Raw genomic sequence first — 20,770 nt, 5'->3', positions numbered from 1 at the left:
AAATTATTTATTAGTAAATTTTTAAGTAAATTTTTTAAGTAAAAATTAGAGTACGAGTGTAGTGTAAACACAGTTATATGTATTCAAATTTTAAACTATTGTAGAATATTCAACTTTCTTATGAATTAATTATTTTATTAAGAATAACTACGTGTTGCGTTAGACTCTTATACTCTATATTAGTTCTATTCTAATTGTATATTTACTTCAATTTTAAGAATTTTTATTTGTTCGTTTAAATCATTAAGATGCTATTAGTACAATAATATTAACATAGTCTATTAACTTCACTATATAATAAATAACACGTAAATATCACAAATATTTTTTTATATGGAATACACGATGAGCAGAAAAGTTGGAAAAAGAGGTTTCAGTCATGCAGAGTTGAACTTTAAATTATAACGTATTATCATCAGGCATGTACCATTACGTGCAGCTACCTGAGGAATGAGCGTAATATCTATATTTACCATGTTCTCATTAACCTATATAGGTAAGTACGTTTCCGTAGTACGGCACGAAACTGCGATTTACGCGAATCCTGACTGCAGGAATAAATTTTTCTATAAGTTGATAGTTCTCTTTTCTTCCCCTGATTTCTGACTCACAAAAGCAGGTCACAGTACCATGAAGTAAAGTTAATAGGTACTGAAAAAACGTACTACGTAAAACTTAGTGACTATCCGTTTCAAATTAAGACGGACGGTTCCAAATTAAGTCCTAAATTTTAACTCTGTATCCCACTTATTACAATGCATCCCAAATTTTGCCCCAAATTAAGGACATGATTATAAATTGTTGCTTTTTTAAGTTCGACCGAAATTTTGGTTTCGATTTCGATCAGTTTTCAAAAATCAGGATTTTGGTTTGATTTCGGTTTCGGCTGAAATTAAAAGAAAATTTTGATGGATAAACGAAACTATACAAATTGTAACGCGCCGGTTAAAAAATCTGTTCAATTTTAATTATTTACTCATTGATTAAACTTAAGACTATTTGAATACAAATTTTGATGTGATCTTAATATAATAATTGTGATTTGATTTCTTTCAAAGTTGAGGATAAAATATTATTATATTATTACAATTAGATATTTTAATAAAATCTCTGTTTTTTAAAGAATACATAAATTTGTCATGATTTCTGAAAATCATACGATGTGTAAAATTAATCCAAAAATGTCGATTTCGATCAAAAAAAATTTCCGGCCGAAAAAATGTGATTCCATTAGCTTCTCTCTCTCTCTCTCTCTCTCTCAGTAAGACTTATCTAAGTTTCAGTTTCAGTTTCGTTTTCAGCCGAAATTAAATGACAATCGAATATTCGTTTCGATCGGATATTTCGGTTTCGATCGGAGGTCAAAATGTGCTTTTGGTCGGACTCTTTAAATTACTCTTTATTTTTAAATGTAAAAATAATAAATATGAAATAATAAATAAAAATAATAAATATGAAATATAAGTTTTAATTAATATGTGTTTTCTGATTTTTTTTATTTTCCAAAAAACCAGATATTCATAAAATACTTAAAATATTTAGTACAAATATATAATTTTTAAAATATGCTCTCGTAATTTGATATAATTTTTGTTGTGATCTCATGCAATATTATACTTTAAGTATTATTATAAATATAATAATATTATATTGTTATGTTTCGTTAGCAATTATATAAAAAATATTTATTAAAGTTTAATTATGACAATTAATATTAAATTTTTTAAAATGTTTTTTTTTGTCTTTAAGGAGTTGATCATCTTAATGTATTATAGATGCCTATCAGGTGGATCGAATCGTGAAAACAAAAACTCGTCGGTGTGCTCGTAAATAAGTCGCCTGTGACCTACTTTGCACGTTCTACCGAGTATATGTAAATAATGTGGCATTATTGAACTGTGAGGGACTTTCGTTTAATGTGATGCTCACGCGCGGTTTGTCTGATCTCTGATAAAATTACGGCGGATTGCATTTGTCCGTAGAGAATGCTTCAGGCGCAATGCAATTCTAAGTAATGCATTTGGAATTAGATAATTGAAATATTTATATGGAACATTTGCCGTTTCATAAATTGATGAAATAACATTCGCTATTGTCACTCATATGAGAAAAATACATTGTAAATTCATAATGTCAAATTATACCCCATTTCAGTTACTTTTAATCGTTTTTATTTTATCACTGTTTTTATTCGATATTAAGGGAATTTTAAAGATGATTAGTCACAGTAAGTAGGACTTACACATACAAACGATTTACGTGTCACTATACACATCACTATGTATTACTCCCACAATATCTCATGCATACATACATATAAATTTTTGTATAATAATAATTTTAATTAGACATTTAAATTCAATTCTACATTGGAACTCCACGTTGTTTCTTTGTGCAAACTATTATAGTTTATTTGAAGACTACTATTTCGTAAATACAGATTGCACAGCTTTTATATGAAGCAAATGTCGTTATGATGTGATCTAGAGCGCCATATTGGACTAAAAAGAATCTTAATTTTTAAATTTGTTGATGTTCTTGACAGCACTCTATATATCTCACAAACATATATTAATGCGTATATTTTAATCCTAAAAAAATCTGTAAAAAGTATTATATCAGGCAAAAAGTATTATACAAAAATTGTATAGTTAAGGCCCAGTTGCATCAATGTCATGTTTGACTTTAAGCGAGACTAAAACTCTATCTATCTCTTTTTAAAGCCAAAAAGAGACAGAGACAGAAAAAGTTTTAGTTTTGGTGCAATCGGGCAATCCTTAGTCGATAATACAGATAGCTTTAGGATTCTCTTAATTAAAACAATGGAATTAAATTTAAATGAAAATAATTTATTTCTTTTGTTTTAAAATAATAAAGTTAAAAAATTTAATTAAAAAATGTATTAAATTTGACTCAAAAAATCTTGCACTAATCGTATATGAAATCGATTTTCAATAAAATCAATTTTCTTCATATGTTGTAGTTTATGACTTGCTAAACGAAACATATAAGATTTAAAGCAAAAAAGTGAAGTTTTCATGTTTGATTCACCTATAGTCTTATCATAAAATATTCAATAACTTTGGAATAGCTGACTCAAAGTGGATAAAGTTATAATGCTTCGAAAAGATCTCAACAAATGTTATAAGAAAAGAAAGAAAAAATAGGGGATCTCGTTTAAATAATCCGAGATGACTTTGCCCTGACCTTGGTGATGCCACCCAAAGTCAAACTGATGAAACTAGTGACTAGATCTTTTTATGTATAAAACTATACTTTGTTATAGAATATATAGTGTATTTCCTTCTTAGTGTAATCCAGGATCAACGATATGATAGGTAAGGACATGATAGGTAACAACCAGATCTATTATCGAAGCTCAGACGTATCATAATTTCTATTTAATTTCTACATGATTTTTGCATATACTGTATTTTTGTACCAACGAAGCTAATGAATATAATAATATTTTGTGAAATATTTCAATCTCGTAAAATAATAGAATGATTCCAAGGAATTTGAATGTCTAACGGCTGTATATAGAACATAATGAGATGCTCTCATTTGATTCGTACACTGAGAAAAATAGTTTAGTTGAAAATGAACAAACCAGAAGATTTTGATTTAAATTAATTAGAATTCCGATTATCTTAACTAGAATTTTAGTAAATTTAACCAGAAAATTTTCTAATTGATTCAACTGTAGTTAAAAATAAAACTTTTTGTTAAATCTATTAAAATTCTAGTTGAAATAACCGAAATTCTGATCGATTTAATAAGAATCTTTTGATGTGTCTATTTTTAACCAAACCGTTTTCCTCAGTGTATTTTCTTGAAATGCCATACGCTATCTCAGCGCTTCCCTCTTATATACCTTTGCGCGTACACTGATCGTACACAACGTATATGGAGACCTACAGTTTAAACGTCGATTCCGAATGGCAATTTTTGATAGGGAGGTTTTCTAGGCAAGTATACTATTCGACCACGGAAGACAACAGCAAACCATATTACTCGGTTTGCCATTGTCTTCCAAGAAAAGCTACGAGTGTATGAAAATTTTTCGGTTCTGCCAAGGATCAAACCCGGGATTTCTATCCCATATATCAGACCAGTGCGCTGTCTGTTCCACACTCGCGCTTTCTCAATGTATAGGATGTTCTAATTTATCGATTTTTTTATAATTTTGATGTTTATATTCAATTGTTAAAATTTTAATGAAATAATACTGAAAGTGGGGTCAATTAATATTAAGGAAGATGAAATCAATTGATATTAAGGAGATCTTAAAGTCTCGTCTGTATTACCGGCTAATCATAATTTTTGTATAACAATAATTTTTTTCCTTTTTTACAGATTTTTGAAATTTTAATTTCAAAATTTTTTATCATTCTCGCAATAAATTCCACCTCACAGACACGTATTAATGTATACTTTAATCTTGGAAAAGGATTTTTGAAAAAGAGGAAAAAATGTAAAAGAGGAAAAAAATAAATCCTTGCAAAACACACAATTTTGTTTCAGAAGAAATATTTTTTGCTTTGAATCTTAATTCCACAAATTCAGTATTGTTCGTTCAAACAATTTAAATCCCGCCTAAATCACGCTCATTTTCAATTTACAAGCTGTAAAACTTTTATATTAAGCAAATGTTAACCTCAGGTGACAATTGTACATGTCAGAAAAAGTAAATTTTTTAATTTTTTCCAATTTTCTCGTGAAATCATATTTTCCGGGATTTCTTTTTATGCGTTGCTTAATTTTATAAAAAAATTTTACAATCCGTGAAGCGAATTCAGAGATTTCTTCTAAAACGTAATCATGGTAACACAGGACGACTTTAAGATCCCCTTAAGGAGAGGAATTACTCGATTTCAGCCTAAATGATGAAATCTTTTTTACGCACGTTTTGATTGAATCATTTATTCAATGATATTAAACAAACATTTATTTTAAACTAATCTAATGGGAAAATCGTAAAATTAAAAGTAGTCAGTTTTGTCAAATTTTGATTTCTTATTGCAATTTTCAATATTTTTTTTATCAGCTTAAAAAAAACATACATAAGGAATGTTTTATTGCTTAGGCTAAAATTGGTTAGTTTACTCAATAGTCTGGATAATGAATAAAATAAGCCAATTGACCAAATCAATGAAATCTTTTTTATGTATGTTTTTTGTTTTATTTTTTTTTTTGATGTGTTAAATTATGTACAAACGTTAATTTCAAGTTGAATTAATAGGAAAATATAAATAGGGAAATATTGAAAATTGCAATCAAAGATTAGATTTTGACAAAATTGTGCTACTTTTATGTTAAGGACATTCTCCGACTGCAATTGTGCTCAACCTAATGAACATATTAGTGCTCACCATTATGAAAATTTTTATGAAAATTTATTTCATTTTTATATATAATATAAGATATTCCATAAGTGTTAATGTGTTTATATATAAATTTTTTATACAATATAAAAGGCCTCCCGCTTTCGCTAGTATCGCCGGTCAAAAAAAATAGCGACTTTATTTACTTTGCTCAATAATTTTGAAAAATGAATACCGGAAACCATATTCAGACAAATTTCATATTATTCCTTGTGATATTAAGTTTTATGTCTCATTGTTTCAAAAAATTATTAAGAAAAACCCCTCTTTGTCTCTTTTTCTTAAAGCAGAGAATAAAACTACAAACTCAAATCATATTGTTTCACTATAAAAGTCAACTATGTTTTTCTACAAGATAATACATTTATAAATATTGATTGTCTCTTTTTGTGTTTTTCGACACTCTGTAGAGGTTTACTTTGGAGGGTGTCAATGGCGAGGGAATAAGTGACCATGGTTACCGTCGACAATCACCTTCGCCTAGAACTGCAGACCAATAACGAATTTGTAACGCAGGACTTCGACCTGGAAACCGCGCTCCCGCCTTCGGTAGCCTCGAAGCCGAGGATTTCGATCGAAACCTTCCCTGTAGGCTCGGACAAAGGAGCACCATCTAGATCGCTCTCATTGACCGTACGGCTGCCGCACGGAACGGCTGATCGACTATATGTCTGAATTTTTAAGTTCCCGCGAATTGATTCGGAACGATAATAATAATAATAAAATCTAAGTAAAGTTTAATTAATTTTAACGATAGACAAATACGAAGAAACATCATGGAATCGTGCGGAATGAATGTTATCAAATACATCCTCTTTATTTTCAACTTAATCTTCGCGGTAAGTAGAACGAGAATATTGGAAGAATAACAGTTAGAGGAATAATAGTTTTGTCAGGATTGATCTTGGTGACAAATTTTTGAAGTGAATTAGTTATAGGAAATATCCTTTCTTGATTTTTATATTTTTATTTTCTGAGATATAGCCAGTTTTTAATAATTTTTTTGCTTGAAATACTTTCAGGTACTTATATAGTGCGCAAAAGAATTCGGTTATTTGTGATGTGCTTTTTAAATTGTAGTTTAATATTTTCGAAAATTTTATTTATACACTGAGAAAACAATACAAATTTCAATAAAAATTTATGTGAGTATGTGCTAACTAAAGATTTATTTACAATAAATAAACATTTGTTAATAAAAAGAAATGATAAATCATGCTTGTGTAAGTGTGCGCGCGCACACGTACGTGTGTGTGTAATATGTGTGAGCTAAAACAATATACTTTCCTTTTAAATAATATACTTAAATACATAATGTCAAATTTTTGTTATTTCAATATCCAATTTATATTATTTTTGATCAAGAAATGGAAGTAACTTGCTATTTCCCATACAACATGAATGACTGTTTGTCGACTTGCAGTCGACATATAGTCGACTGTTGAAAGTCGACTGTTCCCAATTGACTTAAAATCGACTTTCAACAATCGATTATGAGTCGATTATAAGTTGACTATTTGTTGGCTATTAATCGACTATGTTTGAGTCGACTGTAAATTGACTTAAAGATGACAGAAGCTTTACTTTTCATGCACGCATGCACACGAAATATTTTATTATTAAAGTTAAAAAGATTAAGAAGGCCAAGAAATTAATGACAATTCAATATTATGAAAAATTATATTTTAATGTTAAATAATTATTATATTGTACGTATTTCAAACTTCACAGATTTTTTATAATTTTAAGCTACATACATATATAATATATAATCGTTTATGAAATAATAATAAAAAAAGATTCATTAACTACACTTTGTTCATTATAATATATTATAATAAAAAAAAATGTGTTTTATATATATATGTATATATATAAAATTATGCACGAAAAAAGAGAAAAATATAATTTTTAGTATTATTATTATATACGATACATACAGGGTGTTTGGAAAGTAATGATAAATCTTTCGCACAGGAGCAGAATGGACTAAATTGAAAAGAAAAGTTCTCTATCATTTTACAATTTTTGCAATAGAAGATATTAATTACTAAAAATTGTTGAAAATTGGTCTTCAATAATGTTTTACTCCAATACTATAATAAAAACTGCAAGAAACAAAAATTATATATTTTCTTCTCATAGAGCTGTAAGAATTTTTTCAAAATTTTTTATCAACCTTTTAGTACTGTATTTTCTTATTTTTACCAACATGAGAAAATACGGCATTAAAAAATTCTTATCAATTTTTATCTCTTGCAGTTTTTCTATAAAGTTGATAATATTATATTTGAGTAAAAAATTATTGAAGACCAATTTTCGGAAATTTTTAACAATTAATATCTTGTTATATTGTGACAATTGCAAAATGGTAGAAGACTTTTCCTCTCAATTTAGTCCATTCTGCTCCTATGCGAAAGGTTTATCATTATTTTCCAAACATCCTACACACACACACACACACACGCACGCACGCACGCACGCACGCACGCACGCACGCACGCACGCACGCGCGCACATACACACACACACACACACACGCACACGCACACGCACACGCACACACGCACACATGTATATATACATGTATACACATATATATTATATATATATATATATATATATATATATATATATATATATATAATATATACAAACCATAGCCAGAGAGAGCTGTACATCTAACTGTTAATTAAATTAAGGCGTACAAAAATATCTAAAGAACGCATCAAATACAAAATTAGTCAATATATAGTCGACTTTCAGTCGATTTTTAATCGATTTTTTTTGAGACATTCGTTAAGTATTAGTCGACTATTAGTCGATTATTAGTCGATATTCGGGTTGACTTTGAAGTCGACTCTTGATTTCTCCAGTCACTTATAGTCGACTTTGTGTCGTAACGAAGTTACAAGTTATTTTTTTGATAACTTTACTTTGGTAAATGTGTTGCTTTTTTTTTGATAACTGTAATGAAATGTAGTTATTTTTGGTAACGGTAACGATTTTAATTTTATCGTTACTTTGTACATGATTAGACACGATTCAATTGGACAAGCTTGGATTCAAGCCATTCATAGCGCTTAAGATTTAAAAACTCCTAGGCATCCGTCTGCTGTGATTAGTGGTCGTCGATTTAAAAAAAGTAACGGAAAAATAATTAAAAGTTACTTTCTCAAGTGACGATAACTGTAATGAGTTACTTTAAAAAATTGGTAACTGGTAATTATACTTGTTACATTTTCTACTCGGTAATGAGTAATTGTAACTTATTACTTTTAAAAAAAAACTTTCCATTCCTTGTTTCTAATACACTACTCAACAAAATAGGAAACACTTTCGAACATGCTCAAAATTGCGCAATGTTCAGAACACTGTAATTCAGTGAAAAATCATCGCAGACAAAAAATCAAAAAAGCATTTGAAAGTTTGAAATCTTTACTTTTGAATCGGATTGATATTTCAATCTGACTCTTTTATGAAGCTTATACAGACAAAAATGGATATCTGTCAAATCTGAAAATTTTGTACAAATTTTACGAAGGTCTCTGGCATGAAGTAAAAATCACACAAAAATGCGGTTTACAATAGTCGAAAGAGTGAATCTTTAATTTCAATTGACCTTTTTATTGAGTGTACGATTCTTTTTCACCGAGTTATTGAACGTTGAAATAAAAGTGACTTTTGCTTCAATGTTGAATAAAAAAGCAAATAAAAAAAAGACTTGTAACTAAAAAAATATATTAAATTTGACTCAAAAAAAGGGTAAGATTTTGATCTAAACGATGGAATCTTTCTTATACATGTTTTCTTATATTTTTTGATGTGCTGAATCCATTTGCAAACGTTTATTTCAAACTGATTTGATGGGAACATGTTGAAAATCACATTAAAAGTAGCATAATTTCGTCAAAATATGATCTTTGATTGTAATTTTTTAAATATTTTCTCATTAGCATAGAAAAATAGGCTCTTATAAATACAACGCAATAAATTAAAATGTTAAAGCTTTTTTTAAACGAGTGCAATTAATTGATAAAATTCGTCTTTATAATTACATACATATAAATTTCAAACGTTTTGACTTACAAAGTCTTATCAGTGATAATAAAAAAAACGTATTTATATAACCCCTTACAATGTCAATGAACTTACATATGATACATAATAAAAATTATCGCTCTAAGCTAATCTTACATACTTATTCCTGTTAAGATATTACGAATCGAAATAGATATCCTGAAGTTTGAAAGTCCAAAATTGTAAAATTGTGTTTAACCGGTTCTTCGGTTGTTATCTAGAATTCGAAGAACTAGTTAAACAGCTGAAAGATGTTCCGCTTTTGTGTTCCTATAAGAAGTATACTTCCATAAGTACTTATATATAAGTACTTATATAAGTCTATGTACTTTTAGTTATCCAAGTTGTGTCGTTGTTATTACAAGTAAGCGAAATACTTAAAATTTTTTTAAATGTTTGTGTAAATAAAAGAAAGTCATCGATATTGACATATTACTTTGTTTTTAGACAATATTTCTTAAACAAAAGATGAAAATAAAACTTTAAAAACATAAGTACAAACTAGAAAGTGTCTTCAAGTTCTCTCTCCATCAGTAGTAGTTTTTTAAATACTGTTTGCAATTTTGCAATAATTAATTTTTTTGTGAAGTAAGCAAAAATGAACATCTGACAAAATGGGTTCCAAAACTGACACAGTAGACAGTAATGCTACGTATTCCTATTCTTTTTCTTTTACAAGAATTATCTATATAATGTACCTACAAATGTATGTATATAAGATATTCCAGAAACTTTTCACTTCATTATAAAATATTTTTATTGAATTATATGCATATTTACGCTATTCTATAAGATGCAAATATGCAACAATTTTTCAAGAATTTTTCCATATATACATGATTGTCTTCAGCTCCAATAGAGCTATTTGACACTATAAAGCAACATTATAAAGATTAAGTCATGCTCTATTTTACAGACAGGTGTGGCAATTTATGCTACACCCCAATTTAAAATTTCAAATCGTATTATGAAAAAACTAAAGAGAAAAAATAATATAAATAAAACTGGTTTAGGAAATTATAAGCATTTAAAATGACGTAATATTATCAATAATATAGTCACTATTATTTAAACTATGCTATTTACAAAAGAAGATGTAAGAATTTTATTTTCGCATTTGTAGAATTCGTTTTCAGCTGATTTGGTATAGCCACAAATATATGAATTATAAATTTGTATTTCTTCAATTAGCTAAACATCATTATTTTATTAGTATTAATAAAATGCAATAATTAGTCTCTGAGAAATAAGGGGGTGTCACTTTAAAAGATCTGTCAGTATCGGTGACTTTCTTTCGTATAAACGTATCTACAATTTAACATTGTATTATATACAGGATGGTCTACTTAAATCGATTATTTGAAATATCTTGCTATTTTTGATGATATAAAAAAATGTTTCAAATGAAAGTGGAAGAGTTTCGGAAGAGGGGGATGTATTTTGGTCGTGTTGGTTTTTTTTTTAGGTAGAGGCGTCAAAAAGATATGAAGGTTATCTCCACTTTTTTAAATGGAATTGTATAATTTTTTTTATACAATATGATATATATTCCTCTAATTATTCTGCATATAAAAGTATTAAGATGATAATATCAAAAAACTAATAGTTGATGAGATATTTTACATTTTATTCTGGCACATACTGACATAAAATGTTAAATAACTCGTAAACTATTAATTTTTTTTGATAATCGTACCTTAATACTTTTATGAAGAGAATAATGAGATGAATCAATTGGTGAAAAGAAAACACATAGTTGCTTATTAAAAAAATTATTCACTTTGCATACAATTTTTTTAGAGCAACGATATTCTTTACACTAACTAATTTGTCTCATTATTCTATCCTCTTCTACTCTCTTTATCGTAAATTATCTACTACCTATTCTATCGTAAACTATCGGTTTTTTAATTTCTATCTTAATATTTTTATATGCAGAATAATTAGAAGAATATATCATATTGTGTAAAAAAAAATCATACAATCTCATTTTAAAAAGTGTAAGTGACCTTCATATCTTTTTGACGCCTCCATCTAGAAAAAAAGATAACATGACCAAAATACGTCAGTATTTAAATAGATCACCCTGTATAATAAAGGTTATTATTTATAAAATTATAAATATAATTATATAAAATGTTCATTTTTTCATTTTTAATTCTTAAAAAATATTTTATAGTTTATATCTTAGACTGCATTCTGATAGTCGCTATCAGTGTTGAAACTCTGTAATACATATTACTTAATACTACAGATTTTCAGTACCAGAAGTGAATCTTGAAAATACATTCTTAATAATAACATTAATGTTTAAAAACAATATTTAATTTAAATTCAATGATGGTTTAACTCCTGATGCTTATTTCTATTAAATTCGATCGTTTTTTGTGCATAAACGCGTTGAATGAACCTAATTTTATCAACATATACATGAGGGAGCAAAACTTAACAATTTTCGAAAAGTAACGAAAATGTAACGATTTGTTATTTTTCAAGTAACGGTATCAAATTACTTTTAAAAATAAGTAACTTGAAGTAACGATAACAAATTATTTTTAACAAAAACTGACTGTAACGGTAACACGTTATTTTTTAAAGTAACGTTCCCAACTCTGGTCATGTAACTAATGTATGTACATGTTAATTGTAATTTTCCACTTAACAATATAACTGTAATATGATACACATGTTATATTACTATACAATTATATGTTGAGTGGAAAATTATAACTAACATGTACATTACATATAATTTGAGATTATATAGGTTACTATTATTACTATTATTATTTCTTTGATATCTAATAGTAAGAAAGACAGAGTCGACATAAACATCATTCTATATTCTTGTTGGTATTCAATGAATAACAAAGAATGATACTTGTATTGACTATGTATTCTAAAAGAAAAGCAACTTTTACAAAGCGAGAGCGAAATAAAATAGAAAAATCGCTAATAATACATCTCAGTTATTTATACAAGACGAAATATGAATGTATAAATAGTCATCGCTCGATTTTGTTTGTAATTCTTGTAACATTTTAAAATAATTCTTTTTTTTAATTAATAAAAATTATTAAAAAAAGAATATTTATTTGAAAAAATTGTATTTATATGAATATATTGTATTAGGTGTTGGAATTAATTCGTAGCGTTTTACAAGTGATGGGAAGTACTTTCATTAATGTATTTTTTAATGCTCATGTGAAATAAATAACATTCTTTCATTAAAAAACGCTACGAATTAATTCCAACACCTAATATATACATATAGAAATTTCAACAACAATAATTATTTTTATTAATTAATAAACCTTACCTTTAAAGGATATTTATTTAAGAGAAATGTACTTTTATAAATATATTTAAAAAATTATGCATTTTAATTCTATTCATTTTATTTTTATTTTTTGAAAAATTAAGAAAATGTAAAAGAGAAGAAAAATTTCGGACGAAAAAAATACGTATACAACAATAGTTAAAATTAATTTTTTCAGATATCTGGTATAGGTATTATTGTGGCTGGCGCATGGGTATTAGCAGATGTCGGCGAATTCGATCATTTTATGGAAAATAGAATAATGGCACCACCTATAGTACTTATAGTAGCGGGATCTATTGTTTTCGCCATAGCTTTTCTAGGATGTTACGGAGCAATAAAGGAGCATTACAATATGTTGATTGCGGTAAGTTTAAAAAAAAAAACAAAAAAATTAAAAAAAATCAGAATAAAAATTTTCTATTAAGGAGTTACATACACCTAAGTGGATAAAAAAAATCTATTTTCCAATTTCCTTATAATATAAAATCTTAAGATTATTTTTCTAAAGTTACAATTCAAAATACAAGAATAAAAAAGTTATAGCGTTATAAATTATATTAAAAATAGTTCAAAAAATAAAAAAGTTATAGCGTTATAAATTTAAATTAAAAGTTATAGTTTAAGAAAACAAGAATGCGTCATAGGCAAGCTAAATTTGATTTAACAAGAATTAATGAGGTTTATTATACAGTCCTATAATAGATGATTTTATGTAAATAAAATAAAATCATCTATATATTGCTACTTTGAACGCGTTTTTCTCGAAACCGTGTTTTATAAATCAGTACTCAATATATTTCGAAAACGAATGAATGGATCGAACTCAGATTTTTTTTTATTTATTTAGTGTGAAAATATGCAGTTTTTAGTATAGGATTTGTTTTTAAGCCTTATAGTTTTGTTTTTACAAAAAAACTGATCGATTTTTAGACAACATTAGCACTTTTATTTAACTAAGCTCTATTTTGCAATAACGCGAATTTTAAAAATCAAATTTTAAAAATTATAATAAAAACTAGATTTATATGTATGTATATATATATATATTTTTAATCTATTACATTTTTGTGTTTCGGATAAACCATATAGATTATACAGTGGGTACCGCAAACAGTTATAGAATCTAACATGTTTGATACCAACAATATTTTGGTTGCATTTTAATATTTTTTAATAAAAATTTTACATTTTATTGACAAAATCTTATATAAAACATTGATACAAACCTCGTTTTGATATTTTTGATATGTTCGGAGAAAAAAATTCATGAATGAGGTTATTTTTAGTGCTTCTAGGTGTGTATGTAACTCCTTAAATAATTATCGAAATAATAGAAATTATTAAAAATTTGATAATATTTTTTAAAAATATTAGCTGTCTCTCTATTAATCTGTTTACTTTAAAATGTCTCAAAGTTCTGTTAATTTTAATATGATAGATTTTTTTATTATATATTTGAGTTTATCTCAATAAAATTTTCAAAAAGCTTAATTAAAATTAAAGTTTCATGTTTATTTAATATAGGTAAATATATGTATAAAACTGTATGTATATATAATTTCAAATGTCTTTATTTTATTTTGTTTTTAAATATTATTGTTTTTTTGTGATGGAAAACAATAAATAATTCTAAATTATAGTTGTATATAATCTTTGAATTATGTTAATATTAAAAATAATTTATATAGTTTGCGGTCGCATTGTTAATAATCTTCGTAATTGAGCTCGCGGTGGGCATAGCGGCGGCAGTGTTTAAAAACGATTTTAGCATGGCGATGAAGAATACCCTAAAGGAATCGATGAAAAATTATACGGAGAGTGACAAGCAAGCCTGGAATAACATACAGAAAAAGGTCAGTAAACTGAATCTGGAGCACAACATATGGATTTGTCGATACAAAAGGTGATGAAGTAGTATAGCTTCCGTGCCATAAAGAAAACAATGGTTTCTGTAATGATAGGTTAGGTCACTTGGAATAATCATCGTGTGCAAATAGACAATTAAAATCGTTTTAGTATTGTAGGTACATTGACTATTTTAACTCTCTTCGTATTAACACACTTATATCTTTCAATACCTTAAATTACTTTGTCCTACTTTGACAACAATAGTTTTGTGTCACAAAATATATTATATAAATTAAATCGCGTAAATAAATAGAATTGATCGAGGCAAATCTGATCATTTTTCATTCATTATAAAAAAAGAAATAAAAAACTATTAGGTGTTGGAATTAATTCGTAGCGTTTTTAATGAAAGAATGTTATTTATTTCACATGAGCATTAAAAAATACATTAATGAAAGTACTTCCCATCACTTGTAAAACGCTACGAATTAATTCCAACACCTAATAGTTTTATTAAAATTTCAATAAAATAAGTTTTATTAAAATTTTTCCAACTTTGGCTTAGATTTTATGTAATAAAATACATAAACAAAATGTTTCTTATTGCTCAATGAAAAAATTAAGAAGAATAAATTATCCAATTTATTCCGAATTTGAAGAAAGCGAACATCAGTTTACTAAACTAATTTAGCAAACTATAAAAATGATTATTATTACACTATAAAAATTATTATTATTTTCAACATACCTTTTCGTTACAAAGTTATAAAACTTTTTTATAATGTAATTTTTTTTTGGAATCGTGATTTGTGTAAGAAAAAAAAATGCTTCGTGCACTCACGATCTGTGTGCGCTTATATCAATATAATTATATCATCATATTGATTGATATTGAATCACACAAACTACAAAAAAATTATTTATTTTCCTAGTGTAGAAGAAGCAGAAATTAACTTGCAAGATGAAACAATTCGTTTGAAAAAAAAAAACAAAATTAATGACAAATTTTGACTAATTCTTAAAATTTACACTGATTCGCCTTGTGATCCATTTCGATTTGATCTACTCTATTTTTAATCAGTATTGGCGCCCAGCTAAAATAAACAAAAAATAATTATTTATGAATAAAGTAAAAAAAATATAAGCATTAAATTGTTTAAACTTGTTAAATTAATTAAGTCTGATTATATCAATAATTATTTTACTTGTTTATACGACAGTTGCAATGTTGCGGTGTGGATGGTCCTAGAGATTGGATTGATAATGGAGCATATTCAGCAGGAGTCATCCCGTCATCATGTTGCGATGAGACATTGTCGATCTGTCAAATCGTGACGGCAAATACAGAAGGATGCTTTAGCAAGTTGGAAATGCGAGTTCAAAATAGCGCGACAATCTTAATTGGTGTGGGCATTGGAATAGCTTTTGTGGAGGCGAGTAAAGTTTTAATTTATACCTATCATATTTAAGCCTATAATACTATATTGGCACGTTACTTTATTGCAATAAAATTAAACGAGTATTAAGTAAAAGAGTAATGGATGTAAAGAAAGTTTTTCAATTTAAGAATTATATAGCTCTTTATTGTAACAAAAATGTAAATATAGCTCTTTATTGTAACAAAAATGTAAATTGTATTTAAATTTGTTCATCAAATGTTATTATAGGAATATTTTGAATTAAAATATCAATTTTTTTTTCTTTTTTAGATTGTCGGTATTGTTCTTGCTTGTTGCCTCGCAGCGGCTATAAAAAAAGAAAATGATAAATGAAACAAAATCCATTAAATAATTTAATTTTATGCTGTGTCAGACTAATTGTAAGCTGTAACATTCGCTATCTCGTTGAAATGAAAATATGAATATTTTTAGCGGCTTAAAAGTAACAAAGCTAAAAGTCCGTTTAAAAGATTTATCAACATCGACGGATAAGAAGCATTTCTCATTAACTAATTATTTATTTCATTTATTAATATCGCACACTGATTTTCAGTAATATTTTTTAAGCTTGCCTCAAATCAGCAAAATAATAGTCTTAATCAAGTTTCAATAATTATTCAATATCTGCATTTATTATGCATATTTTATAATTATATATAATACTTTTGCTTTTATATTATGTAATTAATTGCTTATGTAGTTGCGAAGGAAACTAGAGACATTTTCAATACAGAAAAATATATAATTAATATTATTAAAATAATATTATTAAAAAATATTAATATTTCCTTTTTTTAAGTGTGTATCAAAATGAAATTTTTTACGAAATCTTTCCTCACATAGAAAGTTAGTTCATAATTATATATAGAATATATCCTATCGTAACTAAGAAACAGAACAATTATGAATATAATCGGTGTATTGTGACAATATTTTTAACATATTATACACGTACAGTTAATATTATCTATTATATTATTACATATGTATTATGATATTTCGTTCCTATTAAAGGATCGATTTATTTGTGTGGTTATACATAAATGTGTGCTCGTATAAATGTGTGTTTAATGAAAATGTAGATTGTATGTTTTTATGTGCTATATGGTTGTATCTATTTCTCCTCCCAACAAATACTTATCTTATCTTTTATCTTCAACACATCGACAGCTGTAAATTGTCATCTTCCTATATGTACAATAATAGCTATATAGATATTGATCAATTCGGCATATTTTTTAATTTATCTATTATACATATAACGTGGATATTTTGTATAAGTAACACATGATTTGCAATCTTCTGTAAAAATAAATTATCTAATCTAATCATGTATTTAAATTATATTTACCTTTAACGGTTCCGTTGTTAACAGAATGTTAATTTTTTAAACTGATTTTTTGGTTAACTTATAACTAGGCTTAACTTAATAATAATATGTAAAAATTGTATTGTTCTAGCTATCACTAAAATGATGATTTTATAATGAATAACTTTAAAGTTATACAAAACTACTAGTTTAATTAATCATAGCTATTAATCATAATTATTAATTATAGCTAGAAAAACAATTTTATCATCAAAAGTGAGTTGAATCTAAATCTCAAGTTCATTAGGTAAACATATAATTAAAAACTGGGCTTTTATGTTATACATATATAATAAGAAAAACTAGAAGAATTTTATTATAATTTAAACTAGAATATTGAAAATATTCATAAAATGTTTTAATTTAATTGCATTACATTTTTTTTAATGATAAATTGTTCTTTAAATTTAGAATCAATCGCTTTTCTTACAAATTTTTTCTAAACATTATGTACAAAACATCAAAGCTTTTAATATTAGATACAAATATTATTTTAGATATTTTGTGTGTGATACTAATTTAATTTTTTCTAAAATAATTTATTAAAGTATATGTTATTAAATATTAAACTGCTACATAAATGAACATAAAGAGTAATTGTTATATAACAATGATATAAAAAAATATTACAAAAAAAAACTCCCCGGCGGGGAATCGAACCCCGGTCTCCCGCGTGACAGGCGGGGATACTAACCACTATACTACCGAGGACTCTTGCATGAAGAAACTTTTTTCATACTATATAAGTGCTTATCTCATTTTAAAGAACATTTTTTATATCATGTGTGTGATTGTAGGCTATAGATAAATATAGATTTTATGTAACAATAATTTATGTATATAATGCACTTATGATTACATATTCATTGTATTAGATGTGTTTAACACATTTTCGTATTATCAATAAAATCAAAATTCTTGTGAAAATAACATACAGACACATATATACAATGTATAATATAATACAGTGAATTATTTTGTTCTTGTTGTTTGTCAATAAGAAATAATTCATTACGTTACAAGTGGTTGCATTTAGTAGAAAAAGTAGTTTAATGAGCACTTTGCGCTAATTGAATTACATTTTTAGATCTATGAGAAATAATTCTTTATTTCAATACAGATCGATAAAAGTATAATTCAATCAGTGCAAAACGCTTATTAAACTGTTTTTGTGTTAAATAGCAATCATATAACTCTTTCTTAAGATGGAAACGTAAAAAAGTAAAAATTTTATCTCATTGAAGATAATAAAAATATTCACTTTTCACATTTCCATCCTAGAGAAAAAGTTACATGTTCGCTATTCTAAATACGTGTCTTGCTAGACACTCTAAATCGTTTATACACATATTTATAATGATAATACACATTTAATTTTATTGAAAAATAATTTTGTAAAAAATGTAGCTTTGGTTATGTATAAGTACTTAGCTTCCAATTTATTGCATTTTTTCTTATAAAATGTAGTAATGAAAGAAAGACGCAAAAAATATTAAAATTGTTATAGAAATAATAAATATTACGTAAAAGTCAATTTTTGTGAAAGTGCTTTAATTCTCTTTATGGCTAAGTGAAATTTTAATATGTAAGAAAGCATAAAAAATACTCTGTAATTTATAAGATGATAAAATCTAATTTTTATTGCTAAGTTAAACAATGAAAAAAACAGTAAAAACGCGACAGTTTATATTAAAATATAAATTAAATAAATGACTCAGCAAACAAGAATGGAAAATTGAAATGAATTGAAATGGATTCAGATTTTCAGAAATATTGATTCACGAATGTTAAAATGAATGCTTTTCAATCCTGAATGCATTTTTATTCATTTATAGGAATTGCATGGATCATATTTCTATACCTTTCAATCTAAAAATAATATTAGCCTTTTCTGTGCATTGTGAATACTGTTCAATTCAAAATTTTGAATAGGAAATGCAGTTTTTCAATCTAATTGCATACATTTGAATCTAATTGAATCCAATTGAATCCAATTAAATCCAAAAAAAATTCTCATTTGCTGGAGAAAGATATCTAAAAATGTTATCCTTTATTCTTCTTGTTACATTTTTATTATCATAAATAAGATATATGGTTTGAATTTAAAATTAAAATTAAAAAAAGGAAAAGGTGTAAAATCGAACTCGTATAAATTTAATTCACATTTGACGACGCAGTTGCCATCTATACGATGTGAGAGAAAGCCACATGATTTATCGATCGAGTTACAAGTAAAATTGTAAATTAATGTCTTAGAAAAATGACTTTGCCGCTTAACATTTACAAAAATAGTTATATTTTATTTATTTAATTAATTTTATAATAAATAATACAATTATTTAAGAATAATAATTATCTATTAAGAATCGGTAAATAATCATGAATATAACGAGCATTGAAAATTATAGAGGTTCCGTGGTGTAGCGGTTATCACGTCTGCTTTACACGCAGAAGGTCGCCAGTTCGATCCCGGCCGGAACCACTTATAATTTTATTCTTTGCGGTAATTTTTTTTTAAATATACAAATATAAATCACACTTAAGAACTAGGAACTAAAGATTTACTTATTTTTTTTATTTTTTAAAATATAACAGCACTCTTTTTTTTATAATATTTACATTCTCTATGTTCTTAATGTTTAATTATAAATTGAGAACTTTTTATTAATAAAATGTAAGATTATAATTAGATATAAAAAGTCTTTAAGAATTGCAAGTAAAAATTTTTATTTTTTACTTTGTATTCTCTCATCTTGAAAATGATCATGGAAAAGTTCAAAGCTTGCATAACATAAAACCATGATGCAATATTGTAATAATGGATATTGTTCGATAAAGGAATAAAAGGGTTATTATGTTCATTTAATTCCCATGAAATCGTATTAACACTATGAGGCACGTACAAAAAAGGGAGCAATATATATAGCTTTAATTATTACTTTATTAACGTACGCGTGCATTAAAGTTGCAATTTAAAATTTCAAATATATCTTCCTGTAATTCATGAGAAAAGGTCTGTTACAAACTTGTGGAATTTTTTGTAAAAAATTTAAAAATTATTATATCAAAATAATCTTTTCTAATCTTTTGCTTAAAAAAGCTAATTGTCAGATAATTATATAATATGGAATATTTATACACGCGCAAATCTAAAAGATAACTATTTTTTAACGTTTTCTTATTGAAAGAGATCATCTCACACACTTCGATTGTTTCGATATCAAGATGCAAAATTTTATCTATATACATATTTGGGAGAATGGATGGACACTTTTAAATGTGGATTGATACTCGTATTATCTTACTCGCTATCTTACCTTGTCATGAG

The 20,770-nt window shown here is 26.3% G+C and overlaps 1 protein-coding gene and 2 non-coding genes across 4 annotated transcripts; 2 read left to right on the top strand and 1 right to left on the bottom strand.

Moving 5' to 3' along the window:
- The first annotated feature begins 5,476 nt into the window (after window positions 1–5,476).
- LOC105143173 (CD63 antigen) lies at window positions 5,477–17,401 on the top strand. Of its 2 annotated transcripts, XM_087411865.1 has the most exons (6): window positions 5,480–6,223; window positions 6,407–6,529; window positions 12,962–13,150; window positions 14,475–14,639; window positions 15,855–16,067; window positions 16,344–17,401. In XM_087411865.1, the coding sequence occupies exons 3-6, from the start codon at window positions 13,031–13,033 to the stop codon at window positions 16,404–16,406; spliced, it is 561 nt and encodes a 186-aa protein (XP_087267991.1). In that variant the 5' UTR covers window positions 5,480–6,223; window positions 6,407–6,529; window positions 12,962–13,030; the 3' UTR covers window positions 16,407–17,401. The 2 variants fall into 2 exon arrangements, with proteins under 2 accessions (XP_011049563.2, XP_087267991.1); XM_011051261.2 differs by lacking the exon at window positions 6,407–6,529 and having other exon boundaries at window positions 5,477–6,223.
- A 680-nt stretch (window positions 17,402–18,081) lies between these two features.
- TRNAD-GUC (transfer RNA aspartic acid (anticodon GUC)) lies at window positions 18,082–18,153 on the bottom strand. Its single transcript has one exon. It is a non-coding gene; the product is annotated as a tRNA-Asp (tRNA).
- Window positions 18,154–19,851: 1,698 nt separating this feature from the next.
- On the top strand, window positions 19,852–19,924 carry TRNAV-UAC (transfer RNA valine (anticodon UAC)). Its single transcript has one exon. It is a non-coding gene; the product is annotated as a tRNA-Val (tRNA).
- Window positions 19,925–20,770: the final 846 nt, after the last annotated feature.

The sequence above is a fragment of the Acromyrmex echinatior genome, chromosome 12 (assembly GCF_024713525.1).
Source record: "Acromyrmex echinatior isolate Ae372 chromosome 12, ASM2471352v2, whole genome shotgun sequence".
Taxonomy (NCBI): Eukaryota; Metazoa; Arthropoda; class Insecta; order Hymenoptera; family Formicidae; genus Acromyrmex; species Acromyrmex echinatior.
Note: the sequence above shows the minus strand (reverse complement) of the source record. Positions and strands in the feature narration are given on the sequence as shown.

Coding starts and splice junctions, on each gene's coding strand:
- LOC105143173 (XM_011051261.2), top strand. CDS start 6,161: ATGGAATCGTGCGGAATGAATGTTATCAAATACATCCTCTTTATTTTC. Junction 6,224..12,961: donor TTTTCAACTTAATCTTCGCG/GTAAGTAGAACG, acceptor TAATTTTTTCAG/ATATCTGGTATAGGTATTAT. Junction 16,068..16,343: donor TTGGAATAGCTTTTGTGGAG/GCGAGTAAAGTT, acceptor TTTCTTTTTTAG/ATTGTCGGTATTGTTCTTGC.